Source organism: Centroberyx gerrardi, chromosome 19, assembly GCF_048128805.1.
Source record: "Centroberyx gerrardi isolate f3 chromosome 19, fCenGer3.hap1.cur.20231027, whole genome shotgun sequence".
Lineage (NCBI taxonomy): Eukaryota > Metazoa > Chordata > Actinopteri > Beryciformes > Berycidae > Centroberyx > Centroberyx gerrardi.
Genome location: NC_136015.1, coordinates 22464758 through 22489480, shown reverse-complemented (window position 1 = coordinate 22489480; position 24723 = coordinate 22464758). Strand labels below are relative to the sequence as shown.

The window sequence follows — 24723 nt, the reverse complement described above, 5'->3', positions numbered from 1 at the left end:
CGCATTGCGCATGCGTTCCAGCCATGAAGACGCATTGCCAACGATGCAGAGAAGGCTAGACGCTGATCTAAGACCAGTTTTGTGTTTTCTTCGTATGATAATTGCGGAGATCAATACCAGTGTTCCCTGGGAAGGAGGTGGGGTTCAACTGCGGACAGAAATCAAAGAGAACTGGCGTGTGTGTGTGTGTGTGTGTGCGTGTGTGTGTGTGTGTGTGTGCGTTTTCTGGGAGCGTCAATGCATTTCTCAAGATGAAAGCAAGAGAAAGAGAAGACGCGAATCTGAAAATATAGACAGAGATATAAATGTAAACAGAGACAGAGGCTAGCAGATTTGCTGAAAGAGGATTTTGTAGAGTGGACTAATGACCGGACAGGATCCTATGTGTCAGGTTTTTGTCACACACATTTTTTTTAGTCACATTTTTTTCTTGGTAATAGGATTGACATCAAATGGTCTTGTCAGAAGCCCCCCTTCCCCATCTCTACACCTCTCATCTATCTATCTATCTATCTATCTATCTATCTATCTATCTATCTATCTGTGTCTATCTATCTGTCTACCTGTCTGTCTATCTATCTATCTATCTATCTATCTATGTATCTGTCTGTCTGCCTGTCTATCTATCTATCTATCTGTCTATTTATCTTTCCATCTATCTATCTGTCTGTCTATCTATCTATCTATCTATCTATTATGTAAACGTGAACATTTTCTCAGGATCTCCCTCTGTGTTTCTCTCTCTCTCTCCACCTCCTCTTCCTCAGGATCGCCCCAAACATCCCAGCATATTTACATTGAAGTTGTGCTTGATATGTGTTCACAAATTTGGCAGGGTCTTAAAATGTAGCAAATGAGATAGATGACAGAGGAGATATCTTTTGATGAGCTCAGGGCAACAGACTGAATTTATATTTCTTTTGGGTCACACGGTGAAAAAACATGAAAAAGAACCCGCACCGACAAAGCTGCTCCTCAACCGGATTGGCCATTGGGCTTTTAAGAATATATTTTTGGCATTATGCTGCTGTAGCATGTGAGAGGGAATCTTGGTGTTTTACTGTGTGCTTTTGCCCCCAAACCCAAGCACAAGGACTACATTTACATAGACTTTTAGTTGTTTCATTTCATTAGGCATTTAGTTGATGAACTTGTGCTTTCATCCAGAGCAACTTGCAATGAGTGAGCAGGTGTGTACTGTCTCGTTCACAGACACTTTGACAGCATACGTAGGCCTAGCTGTTGCTGGGATCAAACCTATGATGTTCAGGTACAGGACAGTATCTCTAACCACTAGAATACCCTCTCAGTTCATGTTTTGGCCCAGTCCAGCTCATTGGAAAAAGGGGCATAGACGCAGGAACCGGATTCAAGCACCAGGTTTGGCCCACAGTAGAAAAGAACGCTACTGATCTGCAGTTGATCGAGACCTGAACTGCATAACTTGGATTAAAAAAAATGTGAATTAAAAAAAGTTTATTACTAAGTCAGATTTGGATGAAGTTAATGATTGTCTGATGTTGATTTGCTTTGCATTTGTGCTAAATTCCAATGCACCTCTCACCTTTGTTGATTATGTGAAAAAATAATAAAAAGCTGAAGGAGAATAGAAAACTAACATTCCTCAAAAAGAGGTGACCAAACGTTTTGGCATGGAGGCCAAAACGTAGCATGGACAGCGGGCCAAACAGTCCATATTGATCATTTATATGTGACTGCTAAAAGCTTCTTCAGTTTTATGCAATCAATACTTATTCATTTATTGAGTCATTTTTCTCAGAATATCTTATCAATATAAATATTTTGAGGAGAGCCAGGAGCAGCCAGGAAGGGCCATGTAGGCAGCGGCTGGGAAGGAGGGAGGGGTCGGGAGATTACGTCAGAGTCAGCCTCCTCTGACTCACCAGCAGTCTCTCTCTCTCTCTCTCTCTCTCTCTCTCCCTCTCTCTCTGTTTCCCTCAAGTCTTGGCTGCATCAGCTTGTCACATGATGATGATCAGGCCAGAAATGGTTGCCAAGGAAGCTCTCTCCCTCACAACACCTCAGTCCTGAGTCATAGTTTGCCAGAGTTTTGCAAATCTACAGCAAACTGGGTCAACACTGACACCTAAACACAGAATGCATTTATGATGTTTGCGTAAACCCGCTGTCATAAATAGACTGCAGCACCAAATAAATGTTCTCTATATGTCATGCGCCAACATGGCTGTCATGTTGTGTTTGTCTTCTGGAGGTTTGCATAACTCTTTCGATCTAGGGCTCTGCCTCAGTCCATTCACTCACTCACCGTGGCCTCAAGCCTTCCTTAGCAACAACAACAGCCCCCTTGACGACTGACGCAAGCAGCAGTTTTCAGAAATGGAAGGAAAACTGAGGGGACTGTGCATTCGAGGCTCGCGTACAGTGGTGTTGTTGTGTTGTCGTCTGTTTTTTTTCATCACATTGTCTTTGTCAAATGGTCACTTGCAGCTGTACAGGCTTGCATGTGTAAAAACGCTCCTACTCACAGACATGTCACACACACACACACACACACACACACACACACACACACAGTACACACTATATACATTTTCTTACTCACACCAGTCCAGCTCATAAAACTGTTTTGTTCCACTGATGCACCTTCTTTCTTCAAATCTCTTACTCTACATCGCATGAGCCTTTACATTCACTTGTAAAGAAACACAGCATTGTCATTAACATATTTGTCTTTCCATTCCCAGCTACTTTAATTTGCATCCCACTGTGTTGTTTACTTTACTAAGCCTGTATTCAAAAACACACTTGTATTGTTTTCTGTTGTGTGTTATTAGTGCTTCCCATGTTTCTGCTGTCGGTCAGCCTTTCCGGTCTGCCAACATAAAATAATATGCAGCCTTTTGTCTGACAAAGTAATTTTTTAAGGAAAAATGCTAAATTTCAGTGAGGTAGGATTTCCACAGCAGCAGTATGCAATTTGGCGACGCTTTCACCCAAAGAGCCTCTCAGTACCATGTGTGCACACATTTGTAGAGTGGATGACCTCACCTGGAGTCAAATCTTTAAAGTTGCTACAGGTACTATTTTTAGACATCAATCTGTCATTGTCACATTACTTGTGATACCTTGGTATAATTACTGTAAACAAATGAGACCATGGTAGAGACAACTGACAGCCTCTATCTCACACCAGTGGTATTATTAGTGTTTCTCAAATTTAAAACCACATTTTGTTGCAAAGAGGATGTTGCTGCTTGCTCCGTTTGCATTTGAAGAACAGCGGCTTCTTCCTGTTTTGTGCCGTATAGTAATCTCCCTTTTGTGTCGTAAAGCAATCCATCAGATTTCCCATCAGAAATCTGACCTGGCAGCACACAATGTAAAATGCAGTGTAGAGGCTGCCAGTCGTAATGATTTATTGATGTTACAATGCTACACGTAGCACCTTTAAACCTAGGAGTGTCAGTGTCATGCTCGACCCATTGAGCTGCACAGGTACACAAACACATGCTCAGTGAGGCGGCGCTGTTACCATGATCCATCTTTGAACTGTATTGATTAGAATTAGGCACTTAGCTGAGTGTTGTCCACAGTGACTTGGGTGAGCAGGAAGCAGTGAAGTGTCTCGCTCAAGGACATTTCAGGAGGACATACAGTATGACAGTTATGGAACGGTCTCACTAACCACTAGACCACCTGCTGACCCTGTGGTATTCTGAAGCCTATAACTATCACCCAGAATAGATTTACTAAGCACACTGTAAAAAAATATAATTTTTTTGAATGTGGTTCATAAAGGAGAATACCACTCAATTTAAAGATGTGCATTCTACACTGGAGTTATAGCAGGTTTAAAGGGCCCACGAGTCATGAAACCCGCTCAGCACATGCGTGTAAAATATCAATTCTATTAAGAAATAGAAAAATATGTGTGCAAGGATTTTACTCAACAGCAGTGATATGTTAGTACTATGGAACGATGGATTTGTAAACATGAACAACTCTCTTCCAAAGCCAAAAAACAGATCAATAATAGTAATAATAATAAACAGAGCACTTCAAAGACACTTACAGCTACTTTACATCATCTGAAGAAGAGAGAACAACAGTACACAAAACAAAGTTGAACTTCTGATGTGTTATGAAATCTGAAGCTGTATTTTACAGTATCACTTTTATGGTAACACACCCTACAATGAGCTTATTCCAGTGTATTAACCTGTGTACTAACACATGGAAAAGTACTGTACACAATAACAATTAGTGTTAGTCCTTTGTTTAGTGCAAACAGTTACTCACTGCCCCAAAATGTATATTCTACAATTTTAGCCCATTTTATTTTTCTCATTTAATAACTACTTAGTATTATTGTGCACATATAACACTTTTCCATGTTTAGACACAGGGTGTAACTGGAATAAGGCCATTTCTAAATAAAATGTTTCCCATTTTACTACTTAAAACATGTCTATAAGATATCTAAGATTGTGGATGAGACCCTGCACAGTGACGCCATCCACAGGCATAGAATAATAGAACAAGAGTAGTGATCCATTTAAACATGAACGTATCTCTGTCTATACTAAAGATGTCTATATGGACAACACAGTTCAAAGAGGGTGACTATCTGTCCAGGCAAACAGCTGCTTAATTATGCAGTCATGCAAAATGTGTTGTAAATGTGTGAACCTGAGTAGGGACACTTCATTATACTCTCAAAAAAGGAAGCAAGGACTACGAGGTGATTGGTGAGTGATTTCCATCTGAATAAAGGAGAGAGAGAGAGAGAGAGAGAGAGAGAGAGAGAGAGAGAGAGAGAGAGAGAGACTAGTAGTAGAGATCCACCTAACCTGTTCACACTGTCCAAACAGCCACACCCCAAGGCCCAGCACCCGTCCAATGGCATTGCACATGATATATTATATAGATATTGATTTTAACCTGGACTTCTCCTACAACAATTTCAAAGAATGCACTAAAAACCCAAAACACATGAAATGTCTACACCATTCACAACTTGGATAATGATGAAAAAATAAATACATTTTAGTCCTTAAAATGTGTCAGAAGATCAGAGAAAATCAATGTAAATTATTGATTTAGAGCTCAGCGTAACTTTGTAATAAAACATGAGTTTGTCTATGGTTTGGTCGTACACGTAAGTTAGTGCAAAAGAAACTTTATAAATCAGACCCCGAAAACTGATTTTCAGATAAAACAAAACATAAACAAAATAAAAACATACAGTTAACACTGTGAGATCAGTTTAGAGAAACTTTATTTCAGTTTCTCATTATTAAAGTTCAGATGTATTTATATGAATAAACTTTTTCTTTGTCAGGAAATATTTCCAATCTGATTGCATTCAGACAACAGGTTTGCACCTATCAAGCTAACTACTGGACAGGGAATGAAACCAACACTGGCACAGATAAAATCAACAAAGACGATCACCAACATGAAATGAGATTAAGATTAACATGCTTTCTAATCTGTTTTGTATCATATGTCTCTGAACCTTTATGGCTTAGTTAGAAGGGGAAAGCTATGGTGTTTTTTTTTACCATTACAAAACCCATTGTGGTGGGTTTGATAAAAAATATGTATATATGAAGTGTTTTGTCATTGAAAAAATGGGCACCTACTGTCATAATAAGTGATAGCACAAGATTAAAACAAGGATAGAATAATAAGTAGGAAAATTAAGTGTTAAAATGATAACACTTTTACAGACTGGATCCTCTATACAGCTGTGAGTGAATGTGCTGGAACCAATTAGTTTTTGTGAGAGGGAAAAAATGGGGTTACACTGATAATAGCTTTAACTTATTTTCACTCACTCATTTAGATACCCACAGGCTTCAGTTTATTGTACTTTGTGGCAGTGTGTGGTTTCACACAAAGCCTATAACAAGATGTGTCAAATATAGGGAAAGGCATTTTTCACTCTTGTTAACATGCAAACAGCCATTTCCTATTTCCGTTTGCAATTTGATGTGTATCACTGTCAGGTTGGACACTTGAAAACTTGTTTGTATCTGCAGCTTCTGATGCAAACAGTGGCTGATGTCATGGGTGGGGCTCAAGTCATCAACCTCATGCCTGGTATCGACCCCACCAAACCCCCAACATTATCCCCAGTATTACCCCAATATTACCCCAATATTACCCCCAACACTACCCCCAACTTTACCCCAACATTACTCCAACATTACCCAATATTTCCACCAACATTACCCCAATTTTATCCCAACATTACCCCAATATTACCCCCAACATTATCCCCAGTGTTAGCCCAATATTACCCCCAACACTACCCCCAACTTTACCCCCAGCTTTACTCCAACATTACCCCAATATTTCCACCAACATTACCCCAATTTTATCCCAACATTACCCTAATATTACCCCCAACATTATCCCCAGTGTTACCCCAACATTACCCCCAACACTACCCCCAACTTTACCCCCAGCTTTACTCCAACATTACCCCAATATTACCCCCAACATTATCCCAATGGCAAGAGTAAAAGAAAGAAAGAAAGAAAGAAAGAAAGAAAGAAAGAAAGAAAGAAAGAAAGAAAGAAAGAAAAACAACAACAACAAATGAAAGAAAGGGCAGAGAGAAAGAGACAGAAGAAAGCAGAGAGGGGAAGAGATGGAGAAGAAGGAGAGAGAGACACAGAGTGCAAGGAATACCAAGACAGCAACAGGGGGGAGAGAGAGAGAGAGAGAGAGAGAGAGAGAGAGAGAGAGAGAGTGAGAGAGAGTGAGAGAGTGTTATCTACCCAGCAGCCAGACAAACAGCCAGGCTCAGGTGTGAACGTCAGGCTTGTCGTCCCACTGTGCCGCCTGTTTACCTCTTCCACACAACGACGTGCAAAACAGAAACCTTATTAAAAGCAGAAACCTCTGAAACGCTGTGACTGTAAACAGCCGCTCACTTCACATCAGTGGACTGGTGCAAAGACACAAGCACTGGATATACAGTAAGATAGTGAAGTGGAATTACTACTCTGGCTTGAGAATATCTGAAGGATTTAATTCCAAAATTGATATCCATTTTGGAGAAAAAATAAATCATACGTACGTTAAGCACAGATGACTACAGTGCTATTTTATAACTTAATGGCTCAGGATAGCTAATAACTTGTTTTACTTTTATATTATCAATCAATTAGACAGAGCAGAGGTCACCTTTTTCTCATTTAATCAAATTTTTTATGAATCTTCATTGTGTGTGTTTGTGATTGTTTGTCAAATCTCATAAAGCAAAACCAGAAAAACAACAAACAATCACAAACACACACCATGAAGATTCATATAAAATGAGATGAAGTGAGAAAAATGTGACATCTGCTCTGTCTAACTGATTGCTTATATAACAACCAAACAAGTGTTTCCGCATGACATCTTAACATGTATGATGTGTTTGCTGTCTCTGGTTGCTGTGTTTATTTCTTTATTATGTTATGTGTTTGTAGTCTTGTCCTACAGAGAGAAGAAAGCCAGTTTAACCATGGAGGCCCTTCTCTCTCTTCCAGACTGAATTAAAGGGTGGAACCAACAATAAACAGAAATGTGAGACAGGTGCAGCCACCATGTTGTCATTGTTGTTGATTGGATTAGGATTTGGCAGACAGTTTCAAACGCTGTTTCCCTGAAAACAGATTAACCGAAACCTTGTCCCGGAATTAAGATTGCTTTTAATCAACTATGACCTTATGATTGGGGATTAGTCTTAATTGATAACAGGGTGAGGGAAGCGCAGCTGCCCAGATGATAAAGATCTAGGTTATACTCACTGCATAGCCTATTTTATCTTGACCACATAGTCTATTTCTACCATGTTTCCACAAGACGGACACAATTTGTATTTCCAGCACAAACTGTGTGTGTGGGACCTAAAATTCAGGAGGTGACCAGGATGAAGCTGTTTTAAAGCGCCATCTAGTGACCAATCTGACACATTATGGTGCCATTCGGGTTATTGAAATGTATTGTGTTATGTCGCCATCTAGTGGCCATTACGTTGTAACAACATTTAACAACATGACAACATGTCAACTGGTGATTGTTTTTTATGCAAAACACCTTACATAGACAGGATTGTTTTTAGTTTAGTTAATTTTAGAGAAGATGTTGGAAGCAAATAAACCAAAGGATGTAAGAGTGCACAGTCTGCATGAGGTCTGTTGGTTTTGTTGTTGGTCTTTTTTTCTGTTTATGCTCATTGTGAGTTAACCTATATGACATTTGGTGGACCATCTTTATCTAAAGCACCTTACAGGAAGGTGAATGCGCACATTTGTAGTATGAGAGACCTTGGTGGTAAGCAAACCTCTCAACTGTGGTAGAGTTGGTGCCATGCTCTTCTCATTAAAGTGCACAGGTAAAATTAATCAGTTCGACACGTTATTGTGATGGCATACAACTCACTTAGTATTTTGTGCCTTCTGGCCACTATATAATTAACAAGATTTAGGTTTAATTATGGGAAAATGGGGCCAAAATACATTTTTTGTACTTTGAATTAATAAAGGTTTGATATTATGTGAACAATCAGATTTGAACGTTTAACGCCATTTCATTTGATTGCTCCTCTACAATAGTAGATTCTCTTTAGAGCACTGTGAGCTTGAAATTAGTAGGTTCCATGCAGTTTTGCCATATTGAGGTTAATTTAATTTAAATTTTTCACATCCCATCAAGCAAAATTACCTCTATTTGATTAGCAAATTTGACCCACCTAGGTGAACTCAATTTCCCCCAATATGTCAGATGGAACTTTATAATTCTAATGTTATGAAGCGCAAACACCCAGAGGTCAGTAGTATTCTGGTCAGTAGGCTATCTGAATGTTTTTTATAATGAAACTATTTTACATCAATTTTCAAAAGAATTAGTTAAGAACCCTATATCAACAAAACAAACAACTGCAGGTCTTTGGATGTAGGCCTTCATCGCACTAATGAGGCTGGGTGTCATACTGTACTTTGCAGTGTTATCATTTTGTCAATCAATCGCTTAATTTTCCTACTTATTCTTCTATCCTTGTTTAAATTTTGTGTTATCAATTATTTTGAGAGTAGGTGTCAATTTTTTCAATGTCAAAACACTTCATAGATACATATTTTTATCAAACCCACCACAATGGGTTTTTAATGATAAAAACACCCTGGCTTTCCCCTTCTAACTAAACCATTCAGAGACTTGTGCTACAAAACAGATGCATCGCAACAGTTCTAAAATTATTTGGAAAAAAAAAATTCAACATTTCATTATGCAATAGAGTAAATTATGTTCCGTTTTATATTCCTACACACTAGGCCTTGGTTTTCTAAATAGAATCAGACACACCCCAGTTAACAGGGAGAAACCTTCAGTTCTCATTGTAAGATTTGAAAATTATCAGGCCTTGCCATATCTCTCAATAGCTTTTGCTGTCTTAAAATCAACACCACTAACAAAAATGATTGATTTTCATCATCCAGTCTACAGTAAGTAAAAAAGTTTTTTTTAAGGTTTAGCCCCTTGCACCCTGAGTTTCCCCTTGAAATTTTTCTTTTTCCATACTGTCACATATATTCATTGAAGCTACATCACGCTTATATTGAGTGAAATATTCAAACATAAGACGGCATTTTTTTATGTCTGCACCTTTACATCAAATGGAAAAAATCGAGATGTTTGCGCACCATTTTATAAACATTTCCCTGTAATTCAGCATGGCATATTTGGTAACCTTGGAAATCTTTGGAAACCTTGGGACCTTGACTAGAATTTGAAGTAATTTGAATAAAGTTGTGTGAGTTTGAATAAAGCTTGGCTGCAAAACGTGTTTGTAATGATGATCCTGCATGCGGGACCGGCGGGGTGGAAGTGGTTGGATGACGGGGATCAGTAGTGTAGGGGAGTGTTACAAAGGCAAAACCACATAATTGTAGTATTAAAGCTTTACTCCTGGAAGTATTTAATTTTGGTGCGATTTTTATCCATAGCCTATGCTCAAGTATAAGAATAACTGTTATGTCATTCAGTTATTTCTGGTATAAGCTTGAACCCCTGAATCACTATCATACCATATTTATAGTGTGGCCTGTTGGTTAGAGAGACTGTCCTGTAGCTGAAAGGTCACAGTTTCAATTCCTGCAACAGCCAGCGTCTCCGTCCCTGCTGAAGTGTCCATGAGCAAGACGCTGCACCCTACCTGCTCCTTGATGCTCCTGCACTTTGACCCCTCTGCACTTTGACCCCTCTGAGGGACGCATGACAACACCAGAGCCTTATCACACTGTGTAGTAATGTAACAGTGTTGTAAAATTAATTATGGTATTTATTCTTTATTTATACTTCCTCTGTTTGGGTTGTGTGGCATTATATAAAGTCACAGTATGGAGGGTGGATGTGGCCCAGTGGGTTCACATCAGTGATGTCATCTTCCCTCACCTACCAGCCTGTGGTTTCCTGTGGCGTCTCCACACACCACCAGGCACTCTGCTCCGGGCCCACTGCAGGATCACAGCCAAAGCCTCTGTGTTCAGTGTTGCCACTACAAAATATAGTGGTTTGCTTTTTATCTTCATTTATTTGTTTTCTGTACATATGGTACCTCTGTCCTGGAGCTTTGTTACATAACACAGATGGTAATGCACATATTTGAAAAAGGCATATTCTGCATTATATTTGATACAGTCAGTTTCTTTACTGCGCTGATGTGCAAGCCATGACACTTTATGTACATATTTACAGTATTTGGCTTTCTGCAGGCTGTTAATGTGACTTCAGTGCACATTGCACATTTATGTACATTGTTTACTTTGCGGTCTATTTTATTGCTTTATTGTTTATAGTCTTTTACTGGTATTTAATGCTTATTTGTTGTATTGATTTTTTATATACTGCTTATACTCTTTTTACACTCTTTTTTTTTCTCTATTGACTTCTATTACTCTTGCTATCGTTATCATCTTTTATCTTTTTATCTTAATTATTATCTTAATTTTATCTTTCTTTTCTTTTCTTTTATCTTTACTGTTTATTTTGGTTTTCATCTTATGGTTATCCCACTATTTACTTGAATGCTGCTCTTTTCCACCTCTGTCCTATCTGAATTTAATCCCTGTTTATTATTGTTTCATTGCTTTTTAAATTCAAATTGTGAGTATTCTGCTTTTATTTTGACTTCATTTATATAGCACCTTTAAAAACAGAGTTCACAAAGTGCTTTGACAGTTATTATTATTATTGCTGCTGTAAAGTGTCATGTTATCATAGCTTATTTTATGAGTGGAAATTTACCGGACTCTTCCACATTATCTCGTTTGGCTATTCATTTTCAAAGCATTTTATATTCATTTCTTATTCCCCCCACTAGATGGCAGTCAAGATCTATAATTCATTGCCTTTTGCCGGGACTTTTTGGCGCCACCTAACTTTTGCCAATCTGCCATACTGTTGAGTTTTGAGTTCCAAGAAATCACATGGTTGCTTGTTAAAGTACCAGATGCAACCACTTGGGGGCGCTGTTGCACTTCCTCATAGGCTTCACCACTGCCTGGGTTTAGCCTGTTACTGTAAGTCTTTCTCATATTGACTATTGACTCCTGACATCATAAAAACTTGAACTTCCCGGTATAACCTTCACTACAGCAGCGTGGCCTGTTGGTGAGAGAGACTGTCCTGTAACTGAAAGGTCACCGTTTCGATCCCTGCAACGTACACGGACCCACTTTGACCCCTCTGCTGAAATGCATATGGAGTCTTCTCTTTTGATATCAGATTGTCTGACTCACTGATAATTAAAATAAATAAATAACTAAATAATTCCCTTGCTTTCAATGGTTATATTGTCTTAAAATTGTGTCTGGTTTTCTGTTTTTGCCCTATGTTCTTATGTTTTTAATTCTATATTTTTATTTTTATTTTGAAGCACTTTGTAAGCACTTTGGTTTTAAAATGTGCTATAAAAATAAAGTAAAATAACGTATAGGCCTTATATATATGTGTGTGTGTGTGTGTGTGTGCGTGTGACTTCAAAAAGATATATGAAGAAAAACAATCTTGTTACAGTGTGTGTGTAAGATAGCAATTGAAGTGATCTAAAATAAATTATACTGTTCATGCTTTATTTACTGTAATATACTTGCTGTCCTCTGTTAACCCCTCGTTGCCTGGGTTGTGTGACATTATATAAAGTGACAGTATGGAGGGTGGATGTGGCCCGGTGGGTTCACATCAGTGCTGTACAGCTTCCTTCATCTATTGTCCTGTGGCTTCCTGCGGCGTCTCCACACGCCACAAAGGCTTTCACAACACCAAATCTACTCCCACTGCAATCAAGTACTGAGGATGCTACATGATAATAATGTTCACAAAATGTAGGGGTTTATGTATGAGGGGTAATTGCCTGTAGTCTTATGCATTTACCTGTTTGTGTTTTCATTTTCAAAGCATTTTTATTCATTTCTAATTCCTCCCACTAGATGGCAGTCAAGATCTTTTTTTTTTGCCTTTTGCAGGGACTTTTGGGAGCCACCTAACTTTTGCCAGTCCGCCATACTGTTGAATTCTGAGAAATCACATGGTTGCCGGTTAAAGTGCCAGATGCAACCACTTGGGGTGCTGCCTGATAGGTTTTTATCACAGATTAGGGATTTTCCTGTTTTTAGCTGACTCAAGATCAGATTCCCTTGCCCCACTGTTTAGAGTTTAAACTGAAAAACAGACATCAGATCAGTGTCTAGTCCGCAGCTCCAGTGAAACCGACATCCCTGATCTGGGACTTCCCTCAACTGATGATCACATGGTGTGTGTGTGTGCATGTGGTTGTCTTTTTTTTCTTTTAATTCATCATTAAGTTAGGAAACCACAGATCTGCCTAGCTTGTCCTACAGTAATTATGCTGCGATCTCCACAGTCCCCAGGGGAAGTTAGGGGATTCACAATAATGCAGTGGGGGTTTACCTGACTATAAAACAAGAGGGCCTGCACAGTGGATACAAACGGTTACCATATAACCAAACTATGATCTACAAATCATCAAGTGACTTATCAGAATCACATAACTCTCCAAGTATAACTGCTCAGGAATTTGTTGAACATCAGGTGTTTTTTTTCTCCCCTCTTCTATTCCAAAGTGCTGCTCTTGCAGTGAAAGGGCCAGAACAGAAAACAGGCATCAGTTTCTATTCTATTCTATTCTATTGTATTCTATTCTAATACAGGGTATACAATGAAAAGCTGCATCCGTTCCTTTAGCACTTTGTAGGTTTGTAGAGAGGTTAGAGTAGGTTTGGAGAAGCAGTTATTATGTTACAGTCAAGCACATCAAGTTTTATCTGATCCTTTTTTCAAAGTGACTCTCTCCTGATTCACATGTTTGTGTTGGTTTAATATGCAGTGTTTATAATAATAAGGCATTTTATTGGGTATAGAACTTTTCAAAATACAGTTGCAAAGTAATTTACAGGAAATAATACAATAACAAATAAAGGCCAATAAGATAAACAAAATCTGACATGAAGAAACAGGGTGAAATCGCAAAAACAGAGAACAGGAATATAACTTGTCAAATATGTAATTGATTACTGTAAGATAAAGCCTTTATTTTTTTTTAAAAAAAGAAAAAAAGTCTGACTTGGGAAGTGATTTAAAACATAGCAGTGATTCTGCCAGCCTCAGGTCTTCAGGCAGGGCGAAGGCTCGACCGCCACTGTTCATTAGCTGATGATATTCACAGCAACATGGGGGGCAGCAGGGGGGCAGCCGGGGGGCCGTGTGGAGGGAGAGGCCGTCCTGTAAGGGCCAACAGGTTCGATCCCTGCAACAGTCAATGTGTGTCCACCAGCAGCCACATGTCTTGTCAACACACTAAACCACAACCGGCCCAGTCAGTGTAACTTGCTCTAGATCAGTGTAAATGCAAACATTACAGAGAAACATGCATTCAGTCCAGTGTTTCTCCTGTATGTCAGGTGGATTTACCACAGCAAAAATATTACTGGCACTACTGCTAGAAACAATAAGCACCAGCAACAAAGGTAAAATGTAGATATAGCCTAACACTGTGTATCAAAGCCTCAGTGCTTTCGGTCACAAGACCCGGGCCTGGCTGTGGCTTGGCTGAGTCAGAGGCAACTGAGCTGCCAAACACAGTAAATGAAAGTGAAAGAAAGAAGAGAAGGGACTTTCCAGCTCGGCAGTGAGGCATGATGTGTGTGCATTCCCGCCACTTGGTGCATGGTATGGTGCAGTACTGGTTAGACAATAACTTTCCTGAGCATACATACATGCATATCCATCCACACACACACACACACACACACACACACATACACACACACACGCACACTATTAGTTCTCAGTTCCCTCAAAGGGTTTGAGGATGCATTTAGTCTTTCCTGTAAGAACAAAAGTGTTGGATGTAGCCACAGAGTCACAACACTGTCATGTATTTTTTTATAATTGCCCTAATTTTTTTTTTATCATCACGTGCTCATCACTGTCAGCCATTTTGTGATTTGTTTTTCAAGGTCTTGCCCTAAGATGGCCGCAGTTGCTGCCGTTAGCGTTTCCCCTTTGTGCTCTGCTTCCTTTGGCGGTGCATAATTGTTGATGGTAAGCAGCCAAAGTCTACAGTCACCGGTGCCGGGTGAAAACCTTGTATCTCCAAAAGAACCAGGAAAAACAGCCTTGCTTTCAGCTTGATGACCATGCATTTCTGAGTTTGTCCGCTGGGGTTGGAAACAATTTCATAAGCACCGAGAGGTCGTAGAATTTTCTCAACCCATAGAGGAGCATGTAATCCTTCAACTGAAGTTAAATAAAAGTTAAATAGGCTATGCAAGCCACATTCACCATTTGGGTCAAAAAGTTCTTGAACTTGAACTCTGCATACTTGTTGTTAACATATGTGGTGAAACACAAATGTGTGTTGTCCCAAACTAGACCCAAGCTGTGTTGAAAATGTCACATCCTCGAGGCTGAAATCGCCTGCATTGGCTTCTCACCTAATTGCACATTTTGCCTTTTGTCAGAGCAGTTGCATAAGAGTGCTTGCACCATCTGCTCCAGTAAAGCTGCCCAGTGGCCAAAAGATTGTGTTAAAGATTGTGGTTGCACTGGGCTGCTCCCCGGTGTGAATGTGTGTACACTGTCAGGTTTACACACAGGTAGGACATACACAGGTGTCCTACACAGGTAGGACATTCAGAAAACCTTCTCTGGATGCACAAAGCTTTTAAAAAGAAAACCTGCAGTCATGGTACAAATACCGGAGAAATAAAAATCGAACATGTCCGAAGCACGTGGCTGATGTCGCCATTTTGTGGCTAAATAGACGTTTTGACAAAATGGCGGCCGGTGTCGCCTCAGCCGAGGCTCAGGTTTGTCGATAGAGGGTGGTGGTGTTTTTACATGCCGCTGCCTATCAGCTCACTGAGTCTTTGGTTTTTATCGACGCATATCAACCAGGCAGCTTTCCAAAAAGCATCAGCACAAAAACAAATGCTGGCTGTCAGGGACTTTCCAGGGCAGCGCATGGTGAATGGTGAAACAATGAAACCCAACCCACCGTATGGTATGCGTTACATCAAACCGTAGTCAAGTGAACTCATTGAAAACCAGAAATAAACCCACTGTATAACAGACAGTCATGTATGGTTAGAAAAACCCACTGGCATCAGACACTAACGACACACAGCCACCGAACTGACGCCCACAAGTGAAATGCAAAGACCATGCACAGTAATACTAAAATTATCGTTTTTAACCAGGCAGATTCTTATTTATAATGATGATAAGAGGACATTCAGCTCTGGAGAGGGAGGGGAAGGTAGAAAAGAGAACAGAAAGAGATCAACTTGTTTTACTTGTTTGCTTATTTGTTTGTTTTGAGGGAAGATGTTTTCATAAACCTCTTGTTTTTTCCACCTGCAGAAATTACTGATTTGTTTCTCTTCTTTCTGTGTAACATTGTATTTCATCACTTTCCTTCCATTTTTTTTTCTTTTGGAACTAAACTAAAGCAAACTGAATCTAAAACCAAACAAAGTAGAATATTTAAGGGGAAGCCACAGGAACATGCAAACTTCCTGTTGCCCCATAAAAATATTGCTCTAGTTTATATTATATATATCTCACTGCTTCTGAACCACAAAGTAAAACTGGTGTTAGACCGATGCATTCATACACATTACCTACGACTGATAAGCAGCTCCGGGACACATTTAGAGAGCAGGCTGTATTTATCAAACTTCTCAGCATCAGTAAAAACTCATAATCTATGCAAGTAAATCCCAAATCAGCACTCTAACACGTGATTTTCTACTCTTTATGGCACCGATTTGATCACATGGTTTTCATGGCATGTTTGTTCTCTCTTGTGTTTTTGTGTATGTCCTTTGTTGCTCAATGAAGAACTTTGTGATGAATCTGTTAAAGGAAAGGAAAGCGAAAGGACTTCATAAATATTTTTGATTTGACTTTGTCTAAATGGAAAATCCAGTTTTATGTGGCCCCACCCTGTTCAGGCAGCCATGAGAAGATGTGATCAGATGTGTGCCACAAAGGGTTAAAAGTCAAGTGTCCAAGAAACATTCTGAAGTGAGATTTGACTGAAGTCCTGCCGGATGAAGTCATTGACTAAGATCCAAAATCACACTGTTGATCAATCTTTAATTTGGGAAGTACCTATAAAGCGACCTTTGCTTTATAGGTACTTATCATTAATGAAGGTTTATGATCCTTCAGCACAGGGACGTGAGGTTTTTAATGTTGATCATTGTTTCCCAAGTTTGTTGCTGCTGAGAGAATTTAATTTTATAAATAGCATATCTATCTATCTATCTATCTATCTATTTATCTATCTGTGGTAGCCTATAATGCACAATCCACGTCACAACTGCATGCTGTCTTGTCAGACTTTTATTCATCTTTACCAAATACAACTAAATGAAATGGAAAACTTATCATAGAAACAAAACAACATTGGGGATCTATGTATCAGCAACCTTTGACACTTGTATTTTCTTTGCTTAAATTAACATAGCATATCCCATTTCTTACCAAAATTGGACTCAACAAAATAAATACCAACAAATGGATACTATCCACCGTTACATTGGAACAAACTGTTTTAGAAACACAAAAAGCTTTCTGGAAAGAAAAAAACAAAACATACTGATCCATTGTCAAAGTTTCAGTGCCTGTGTCCACACAAACACAGCATTAAACAATCTGAATTCAATATTTACATAGATTCTACCTTTTTTACATATAGTATCTTGCTGTCATAATTTCCACAATTTTTTTTATGAAGTTAACGTTGTATTGTATTGTTGGTCACTAAACATTAGGCATCTCTCTATAGTGCTGCTGTCAAAAACACAGCGCAGAGATACTGAATAATGCTCATCACAGCACATCACACTACAGCATAACCAGAGGGACAGTATTCGGTCACTGTGGCGAGTTTCCCTCGGTGAAGAGCTTCTCTCTCAGTTTGTAGTAGTTGCCTTTCATGTCCATTAGTTCGTGGTGAGTCCCTCGCTCCTGAACCGTCCCCTGTCCAATCACGACAATCTGATGTGCCTTCTCGATGGTCTTCAGCCTGTGAGCGATCACCAGCAGGGTCTGGTTGGGGTAAGAAGCCAGGGCCTGCTGAACCTGCGTAGAGTCATTGACAGAAATACGGTATTAGCTCCTGAGTCCACCAGGCAACTCTTCTTTAGCAGCACAAAACACCTGTTGATGGATCTTGTTGTTCAGCAACTATTAAAAACCTTTTTGAGGTGAGATACTCTTTAGTTGAACTATTGTTAACTTTGAGCGCTTAGTGCTCTGTGTGCTAACAATACGCTATGATTTCATTGCTTCATTGCATGCCCTGATTATCGTGCTAAGGGCCCTAAAGCAAGCATGTTCTGTGCATTAAGTTGGTCTCAATAGGGCAATTCTTAACTATTAACTGAGCAATGATGTCAAGTGAGACAAGTGCCATTAGCACACATTTACACTTCTGCAGAATCTCTTGAAAAACCACAAAATATTGACTTTATTAATTTAGATAGAACTGACCTACTATTATTGAGGCCACTGTTGCATACTTGCAGCCAACATTTCTTAGATTGTCTCCAATCGTGTGCCATGGAGGCCCAAGAGTCTGCAGCTTTTCTTTGCAACCAAACACAACACCAGCTGATTTCATCAGTTAGCTCCCTTGTCTCTAGCTGAAGTTGTTCTATCAGCTGGTACCCGCAGACTGTTGGCCCTCAAGGACACAAGGATGTGTTAGAAGATGCAGTAACGTACCTTGGCTTCGCTGTCAGTGTCCAGAGAGCTGGTGATCTCATCCAGGATGAGGACCTGCGGCTGTCTGACCAGGGCTCTGGCAATGGCGATCCGCTGCCTCTCGCTCTTGGATAACTGCCCGCCTCCCTCACCCACCTCTGAGAAATAGACAATATGACAAAACCATAATCAATAGAGGCTGGAGGTGTTCAACTCAAAAACCAGTGAAAGACTAAATGAGATGTAAGGGTCTGAAAACTCTTAAATACTAGAGCGATAGTTAGCACTCTCAAAATATGTTGACTTATATATTCATTCAGCAGTCACAATAAACATGTTTAACTACAGTCTTTATTTTTATGTCAGCATGAAAAACATGAATGTCCCTAATTTATCAAAGAGTTGGCATTAGCTCTCTTCTACATGAGAGCCCTAATGAGCATAATGAAATCTGCATGAATCCTCAAAATAAATAAAATCTTAATAAATCTTACACCAAATAACAATTCAGCTCTCATTCACCCCACTTTCCTCTAACATCCAAAGCAGGTTTCTATGTGGGCTCTTAAACAATTTAAATAGCATGAGGGATAGTTAGATCTGTTTATCGGTAAATGAATCTCGTCTACCTGTGTCGTAGCCTTTCTCCAGGTGGCTGATGAAGTCGTGGGCGTTGGCTTTGCGCGCTGCTTCCTGGATCTCATCCAATGAGCAGTCAGCAAGGCCATAGGCAATGTTTTCTCTGATGGAGCCAGAGAAGAGCACAGGCTCCTGGCTCACTACGGCTATCTGTTAAACACACTCTCATCAGCTTGAATGAATGAATAATAAATAAGGAAAAATATGCAAAAAGCACTGAAGATTGACATTTTCGCTTGTACATTACCTTCCTGTGGAGGAAGCGGTGCTCATAGGATTTCAGCGGCTGACCGTCCAATAGGATTTCTCCGTTCTGCTGCTCGTAGAATCGCTCCAGCAGACTCACACAGGTGCTCTTTCCTTCTCCGGACGGACCCACCAGCGCCGTCATCTGACCGGGCTTCAGCTCCACAGAGAAGTCCTGACACAAGGAAGAGACAATGACAAGAGACAATGATCAACATCTGTATTTATACACTGGATAGAGAGACAGGATCGTAAATAAACTGCCATTGCAACTTCCTATTCAAGTAAATGTCACTGTAATTAATTTGACTATGAATTTATAAATCACTGTAAGAATTTGAGTAAATTGTGATGAAATTTTGACTTTTTTCCTGGTCAATGGACACCACTCCCCCTGTTCCTTGTCCCTTACTATTTTCATCCTGTCTAAAACTAATCTAATGAATAAATAAAAAGTAGATGAATTGAAAAAACAGATTAAAAGATACTGAACAACGGGGAACAGCCCCATGACAGTTTTTCTTTCTTTCCTTCATTCTTGTTACTCTTGTTTTAAAAAAAAACAAACAGAATTGTAAGCTGACTGAAGAACCTCCTTCATAAGCTGTCAGTCAAACCTCACCTGCAGCACTGTTTTATCGGGGTTTGAAGGATAGGCGAAGGAGAGGCGGTGGAAGCTGACGTGTCCTGTCAGGTGATCAGGTGCGAGTTTTCCCTCTGAGCTGACCTGAGGTTCTCTGTCCAGGTACTCAAACACTTTCCCAGCAGCCCCCACCGAGTTCAGCATGTCGCCGAAGATGTAGATCAGTGTCTGGAAGGACGGTAATAGGTCAGGGTCACTGAATTAATCACTTATAAAAGAGACGTTTTCATTTGTACATACAATCAGGGATGAAGTATCCACCGTTTGCTTTGTTAAATAGAGTTCATCCGCCTTTTTTGGTTCATATATATTTTTATTTATACTTCATACTGTGTTTATACTGGTGCTTGTTTGCTTTATGATGATCACTGACTGGAGTTTACCCACCTACATCATTGCATACACTGGAACATTTCTTATTTTTTATTTCTCAGCAGGTACATGTATGTTTATAAAATGTCTTTTTAACTATGAGAAAAGGGGATATGAGATATTGAGCAATGAACATCAGGTAACATTTATTTTCCCACAGTGAATACATAGATTTCAGAATGAAACCCTTCATATCTTAGCACTCTAACAAGAGCAGGAGACTGACTTTTTTAGTCCACCAACCAAAGTAGCCAGTACTATGGTTAGAGTGATATACTATCATGCCGATATTGGCCTTTATTAAATATTGTATATCGATATCTAATGTATCCCTATCACTGAATACATGTGGTGGGTCACCCTGCCTTAAACAGCTGCTGTTGTCTGCTGGAACAGACAAACTTAAAAGCTACTGCAAAAACCAGCAGTCACCACTATTTGGTATTAACCCTGACTACAACCCCAGAGAGTGTTATGTATTTCCATTATAATGTATTTCATTGCTGATACCCTAATGTTGTCTCCCAGGTTCCCCTGGTAGAGGATGAAGGACACCAGGTTGCCAGTGGTCATCTGACCCCTCCGGATGAACAGCCTGCCATAGTACAGCATGGCCACCTGCATGCCGAGCCCTGTCAGCTATGTAGGCACACACACACACACACACACACACACACACACACACACACAAACACACACACAGAAACAGAAACAAACATTGTTAAATGAGGTAATCTACAACAATAGGATCAACACCACCTACTCTCCAAAAAAGACACACCAATATACAAAAAATAGCTTTTTCAAACATCTCACCCTCCGTGCGAGCAGGTAAACAGCCCTGACAGTGTCCCGGCGGGTTTTCAGGTTGTGTGTGTTCATCAACCGGTCGTCATAGCGACGGGCCTCGCCTTGTTCTGTGTTGAAGCTGCGCACCACCCGAATACCGGACACCACCTCATTCGCTGCGTCGTTTGCACGAGCAATGGAGTCCTGTACTGCCTGGGACAGTCTCTGGGGAAAACAAAAGGAGATTGAGATTTTTTTTTTTTTATTCATAACTTCATCCCAATTTAACCAATCAAACTAATTTTAAGAGTAGATTTTGATCTCATTGCTGATTGTACTTCTAATTAAAACTACTGGACTTACAGAAGCACAGAACATCTCATGTTTAAACTCTTCATGATAACACCAAGGAGAAATTGTATTGCAATGTAAGGATCAGATCTGTGCAACAAATGGACTTGAAGCTTTACCTGCTCACTCAAATTTAAATCGCTCTGGATAAGTGGATCAGTTAAAATGCCTAAAAAATGTTTCCTAGTAATGTACATTATAGATGTTACATAAGGCCATAGATTTCAATGTTAATTAGACATTTGTATTAAGCTGCTCTTACCTGGTAGTGTATGTCGTAGATGTTCTGTATCAGGCCGGTGATGGGCGTCTCCATCAGCACGAGGAACGTGAGCTTCCAGGAAAGACTCATCATTAGGGAGATAATGCCCAGGGTCTTGATGAATGTCCTCAGCAGCACGTTGACGTTCAGAGGCACTGTTCTTCCCATCAGGGTGGTGTCTTTGGACAGCCGGGATGTGATTTCACCTACACAGAAGACCAGACATTATGCAAAATAGAAATTGGCTTCTGCCTTGTCCTGTCCTGTACTGCTCTATTCTATTCTGTCCTGTCCTGTTCTGTTGTGTCTTTTTCTGTTCTGTCCTGTTCTGTTTTGTCCTTTTCTGTCTGTTTTGTCCTTTTCTGTCCTGTCCTATTTTGTCTTGTCTTGTCTTGTCTTGTCCTGTCCTGTTCTGTCCTGTCCTGTTTTGTCTTGTTCTGTTCTGTCCTGTTCTGTTTTGTCCTTTTCTGTCTGTTTTGTCCTTTTCTGTCCTGTCCTACTTTACCCTGTTCTGTCCTGTTCTGTTTTGTCCTTTTCTGTCTGTTTTCTCCTTTTCTGTCCTGTCCTGTTACATCCTATTCTGTCCTGTCCTGTTCTGTCCTGTCCTGTGCTGCTCTGTTTTGTCCTTTTCTGTCCTGTCCTATTTTGTTCTGTCCTGTCCTGTCCTATCCTGTCATATCCTGCTCTGTCCTTTTCTGTCCTGTCCTGTCCTGTCCTGTCCTGTCCTGTCCTGTCCTGTCCTGTCCTGTCTTGTCCTGTCCTGTCCTGCTCTGTGCCACTTCTCTGCTCATCAGGCTGATGTCCCTTGACATGATGATGCACATTATGGTGCTGGGCTGGGCAGGTCATCGGATATTTATGCTATTCTGTTCTGTTCTGTTAAGCTCACACATAATTACCATGTGTTCTCTATGAACAGTGGGTACAGTGACATATGTATTTATTTATTTATATGATTACACATTATAGTATAACAGCCTTACCTGTCTTCATGGCCTCAAAGAATCCAATTTCCTGTTTGGTCAGCGCCCCAAACAGCTTGACTTTCATTCTGCATGTGAAGCTACTGATTGCACAGAGGAAGAGACCCCCTCTGCAGCCTGCACTGACAGAGCTGCACCACACACACACACACACACACACACACACACAGAGGCAGCAATACACACACACACACACACACACATACACACATTCATAAATACAAAACACCAAAAAATGTGCATGCATAAAGACACAAGCACAAAAATATGCAAATACAAATATGCATGCAAATGTACAAGTGTAAAAATGCAAACACGTACATGCACATATACACACACGCAACCACACACAAACACATCAATGACTTTTGACAGAACCTTCACGGACAGTTCACTGATCCAAAACCTTTACATATTGCACACTAATATTAGTTAACAGCAGTTAACTTATAACTTTATTAGAAGTGCTATACAAACACAGTTATTATTACTACTGCTGTAAGCCTGCATGGGCAGGGCACCTCAGATCATGACGTGGAAATAATCAAAGAAACAATCAAACTCTACTGGTAAGCCATACAAATATGTAGGTGGATGAATGTAGAGGAATACATTGTCTTACCTTCCCAGTGAGTACAGGCCCATGAAGAAGACTGCTGTGAGGAATTCATTAGACTGGTACTGACCACCCAGGATGTCGATGACTCTCCCAGTGTAGAATGGGATGAACATCTCACCTGAGCACACACAGACACAGACACACACACAGACACACACACACACACACACACACACACACACACACACACACACACACACACAGAGTCAAGCACAGATGCATACACACAAATCACCATCATCATCATTCATCATCATAAAACAGAGCACCAACTCTGCCAGGGTTTCTGGTTCTATTCCTACTGTCCATCCATGTTAAATTTACTTACTTTCTATACATACTTTTTCCACTTTTTAAACATTATTTCTGGTGTTTTGCCTTTGACTATGTTGTTTATGTTATTGCCTTTCTTTCATGACCCTGTACTGTTAAAAATGTTTGCAAAGGACTTTGAGTTACTTTCAATGTCCTGTACAAAAATGAGTCATGAATCATTAACATCGTCTCCCTGCTTCGCTTTCCCTTAACATCATCATCGTCTTCATTGCATTACCCACAAATAATAGCAATAATAATCATCATCACCATCATCATCATCATCATCATCACCACCATCATCATCATCATCATCATCATCACCATCATCATCATCATCATCATCATCACATTCAGCCAACTTACACACAACAGCAAGTGTCAGGAACACAGATGCGCCTAGCAGCAGAGCCAGGTCGGGTTTGTACAGGCGGAGGACTCTCACAAACAGCACCCTGGCCTTCTGCTTCTTCTCTTTCCCCGCCGCTTCATCGTCGGTGTCCGGGATGCTGATTTCCCAAAACAGGGCAGCAGCCAGCGACGCTGCCGTACACATCAACCAGGAGTGTATATGCGCCAACAACCCACATGCGCTCTGCTCATTGCCCCCGTACAGCACATTGATCCCGGTCTCAAACACCGCAGCAAGGAGGCTGTGTGCCGCTATATAACGAATTAGTACCGGTTTGAGCGGTCCCAGGATGAGCAGAGACACAACAGTTAGTGCCGAGCACCGGAGAGCCGCAACAACCCAGAGACGCGCGAGGTTTCCAGACACGCTGTGACTTTTCACCCCAAACCCCACTGCGTAAAACAGTGACAGGTCGACGCAAACTGCTAAAGTTAAAGCAACAACTTTACGGGTTATTGTTGTTCTGTAATCTGCCATTTTATCCGTGTCAGTTGTCCTCGTATGCCCTCGACTGCAGCTAGCACCGGTATGTTTGTTCTCGTCTACTTTCAGTTTCATTTTCTGCAAGTACCAGGGGTTTCCCTGAAACTCTGAGGCTCCAGTAGGATATTTACCTACATATTCCTACTCCTCATCCTCTTCCCCCTAACTACCATCATCATCATCATCATCATCATGGGATGAAGACTGCAGTCATAACCTTCAGTATACAATAAACTGTTTAGGCAATGTTATACCAACAGAAAAGCCTGCTTATTGGCCGATGGTTCATTGTAAACAACGGTTGCAGTAGAGTACGAAGTAAAAGTGACAACAGCA

At 40.2% G+C, this 24723-nt stretch overlaps 1 protein-coding gene across 1 annotated transcript; it reads right to left on the bottom strand.

The window, feature by feature from the left end:
• Window positions 1–16902: 16902 nt before the first annotated feature.
• Window positions 16903–24408, bottom strand: tap2a (transporter associated with antigen processing, subunit type a). Its single transcript, XM_078290459.1, has 11 exons — window positions 23859–24408; window positions 23181–23295; window positions 22559–22689; window positions 21576–21781; window positions 20990–21187; window positions 20684–20812; window positions 19781–19969; window positions 19160–19333; window positions 18903–19062; window positions 18295–18431; window positions 16903–17649 (listed from the first exon to the last, which is right to left on the bottom strand). The coding sequence occupies exons 1-11, from the start codon at window positions 24379–24381 to the stop codon at window positions 17443–17445; spliced, it is 2169 nt and encodes a 722-aa protein (XP_078146585.1). The 5' UTR covers window positions 24382–24408; the 3' UTR covers window positions 16903–17442.
• Between the last annotated feature and the right edge of the window lie 315 nt (window positions 24409–24723).

Coding starts and splice junctions, on each gene's coding strand:
- tap2a (XM_078290459.1), bottom strand. CDS start 24,381: ATGGCAGATTACAGAACAACAATAACCCGTAAAGTTGTTGCTTTAACT. Junction 21,782..22,558: donor CTTTGAGGCCATGAAGACAG/GTAAGGCTGTTA, acceptor TCTTCTGTGTAG/GTGAAATCACATCCCGGCTG. Junction 19,063..19,159: donor ACCGCTTCCTCCACAGGAAG/GTAATGTACAAG, acceptor TGTGTTTAACAG/ATAGCCGTAGTGAGCCAGGA.